This window comes from Arachis ipaensis, chromosome B09, assembly GCF_000816755.2.
Source record: "Arachis ipaensis cultivar K30076 chromosome B09, Araip1.1, whole genome shotgun sequence".
In the NCBI taxonomy this organism is placed as follows: Eukaryota; Viridiplantae; Streptophyta; class Magnoliopsida; order Fabales; family Fabaceae; genus Arachis; species Arachis ipaensis.
This window is the reverse complement of record NC_029793.2, coordinates 117,048,201-117,051,514: the sequence shown is the minus strand read 5'-3', so window position 1 is coordinate 117,051,514 and position 3,314 is coordinate 117,048,201. Positions and strand designations below refer to the sequence as shown.

Below are 3,314 nucleotides of genomic sequence, written 5' to 3'. Positions count from 1 at the left end.
CTGGTGGTGGTTTCACATAAGGTGGTGATGGCTGGTATTCCGGTGGAGGCTTTTCGTGGGGTGGCTTCTCGTATGGTGGTTTCTCATGGTGGGGTGGCTTCTCATGGTGAGGTGGTTTTTCATGATGTGGTGGCTTCTCATGATGTGGTGGCTTCTCATGCGGTGGTTTTTCATAAGGTGGCTCATAATAAGGTGGCTCGTGTTCTGGTGGTGGCTTCTCATAAGGCGGCTCGTGTTCTGGTGGTGGCTTCTCATAAGGTGGCTCGTGTTCCGGTGGTGGCTTCTCATAAGGTGGCTTGTGTTCCGGTGGTGGCTTCTCATAAGGTGGCTCGTGTTCCGGTGGTGGCTTCTCGTGAGGTGGTTCCTCATAAGGTGGTGGCTCGTGTTCTGGTGGTGGTTTCTCATAAGGAGGTGGCTCGTGTTCTGGTGGTGGCTTCTCATGATGAGGAGGTGGATAAAAGGGAGGCTTATTGTGGAACGGTGGAGGCCAGATTGGAGGCTTATAGATTGGTGGTGGTTCATAGGTGGGTGGGTTCTCAATTGGTGGTGGCTCGTAGTAATTACCCAACACAAGTGTTGGAGTGGTGGTGGTTAGAGCCACCACTCCAACCATTAGAAGAAGTATTAGTGATGAGTGCATAGAAGACATTTCTTAGCTTTTCAGGTTGCGATTGAAGTGAGGAAAGTGAGAACATCATGCATGCTATTTATAGAGTTTTCTTAGGAGCTTAGGGAGATAGATAAGCTATGGGAGCTTCTAATTTGCATTGGAGATGTGGCTCATCAATTTGTCTTATTTTATTGCATGTCAAGATCTATAGTGAGTGAAGTCAAAGGAGGTAGTTGTGATTTCCGAATCTTCATGTTGCGGATTAAGTACCCCTTTCTCAACATATACTTTCCATCTTACTTTTCATCTTTCAAATAAGAGTAAACTACCATTTGTACCGATAAAAATTGAAAATGCTAATATATCTACCTATAAAAAAAAGAAATTATCATTTGTATCCATAAAATATGGGTTTCACACAATAAAATTATTCAAACACTACAAAATTACCTAAAATACTTAAATTACTTTTATCTTTACTACCACACCACCTTCTTCATCCAATCACCTTTCTAACCCTAACCTTCTTCACCCTGCCACCACCCCTCTTTCCCTGCCACCACCCCTCTTTTCCTTTCTAATCTCAAATCCCACCACCACCTCCTTCATCCAACACCACCCCTCAAACTCTTCACTCAATGGTGACTCCCGCTACCCCTCGCAACTGTCACCGGAATCCTCGCCCTCGTTCACGGATTTATCGGCGAATCCAACTGTTCCTCCAGCTCACCGCCATCTACTTCGCTAAGGCTGGATTCGCCACCTGCGCCATTGACCATCAGGGCCACGGCTTATCCGATGGTCTCATCGCCCACATCCCTGACATCAACCCCGTCATCGACGACTGCATCGCCTTCTTCGACGAATTCTGCTCTTTCTTCGATCCTTCTCTTTCTTTCTTCCTCTACTCCGAATCCCTCGGCAGTGCAATCGCGCTATTAATCACTCTCCGCTGCCGCGACTCGCTGGAAAATGTCTCATCCGCGAACCGAGCGTGAGCTCTGATTATGGTGTCGTCATCTTCGGGGGTGAATGCCTGATGCTCTACCTGCGGGGAGACACCATCGGAACCTGCAAAAAATGAGTTGGTTCATGAACCTGTAATGAAGAACAAAGCAAAAGAAAATTAGGGAAGAGGTAAATATAACAACGGCAGGGATCAGGCAACGACAGTGGTGGTTCTACGACGCAGAAAGAGGTGAAGAGGGTTGGCTATGGCGGCAATAAGGTAGCGTGAAGAGGAGGGTCTCTGATGTAATACCCGGTCTAACCGAAATTTAATAAATAATAAATTAAATAGGAGCGAATATGGTTGGAAGATTTGGCAATTGGAATTTGATAATTTAAATATGATATTTGGATTCAGTGAATTTTTCCGAGTCGGAAAATATAGTTTTCTGCGTAAAAGTGCGCAGTGGAATTTTGACCGGCAGTACCGGCTGAGATCTGTCTGGTACTACAACTGAGGAAATTGATTATGGGTAAATAAGATTAAGAAATGAGGAATTATAATTAGGGAAGGTAGAAATATTTAAAGTGCGATTTAGAGCGCTAATATTAAAGGTTTTGGCCCAAAATTGGGCCAATGGGCAAAAATAAGTGAACCGGGCCTAAGTGGGCCCAAGACCCAACATATATAAACATTAGTTGTGAGCATTTCAGCTCATTTTACCCTAAAAAGAAGGATTGGGGCGCTGATTTGAGAAGAGAGAAGAGAAGAGAGAAAACCTAACTCTCTTTGATCTTCAAACCACCATAACTTGAGCTACGGAGCTCCGATTGACGAGCCGTTTGCGGCCACGCATTGCTCTTCTCATCCTCTACAATTATATCTAAGTTTGGTGGTGAGTATTTCATTCATCTCTGTAAATTCTGCAGCTTTTAACTTAGAAAATTTTTAGCCGAATGAACCTCCACGCGTAGGCGCACTTGGCGCATACGCGTTGTTCTTCAAGAAGGCACTATCCACACGTGCGCGTGGTGTGCGCGGGCGCGTCGATGCGCTGCACCAAATGCCCAGCTATTTTCCCAAGAGTTGTGCCAGAGTTGTGCCAGTTTTGTGCCTGGGGCGCAAGAGCACCCACGCGTACGCGTGGCTGACGCTTGCGCGTCGTTTGGCTATTTTTCAACCCGCGCGTTCGCGCGTATGACCCTTGCGCGTCGATGAGTTTTGTGGCCATCCACGCGTGCGCGTGGAGTGCACGTATGCGTGGTCCTGTTTTCATGCCAAAGTTGATTTTTGAGTTTTAAAAGCCAAATCTCATACTTCTAAGCCTCCGATCTCACCTCTTATGTATTAAATCATTCTGATATGCCTAGCAATGAGCTAGGGGATGTGGTAACTTGCGAGTGAAGCAAGGGTACTTGTTCTACTTGTACCATGTTTGTGTATTACTTGCCTGTATTGCTTGTGTTTGTACAACTGAGAGGCCCCTCATACTGGTGTCGGTGGGTGTGAGGGTTGTTCTTGATGATGCGATTGCATGATGATGTATTGATATAGAACTGCTGAGGCAGAACAGCTGGTGATGGTTTTGCTTGTGATTCTGAGTCTGATTCGTAGAAGAGTCAGCGAGTTGGGAAACATGTGAAACATGAATTGAATTTAGCACTCCCTTATGACAGTTGCCTATTCATGGATTAGCGAGAACCTAGGATGAATAATTGGTGAAGAAGTTTAGGATGCTTAGTGAGTTTTTGTTGC

General features: G+C 45.6%; 1 protein-coding gene across 1 annotated transcript in view; it reads right to left on the bottom strand.

Moving 5' to 3' along the window:
* LOC107618498 (early nodulin-75) overlaps positions 1–695 on the bottom strand; it is a gene marked incomplete in the record, with an annotated part of 1,323 nt that extends 628 nt beyond the window's left edge. Inside the window, 1 exon segment of the mRNA XM_016320595.2 lies at positions 1–695. Coding sequence (XP_016176081.1) covers positions 1–649 — 649 coding nt within the window.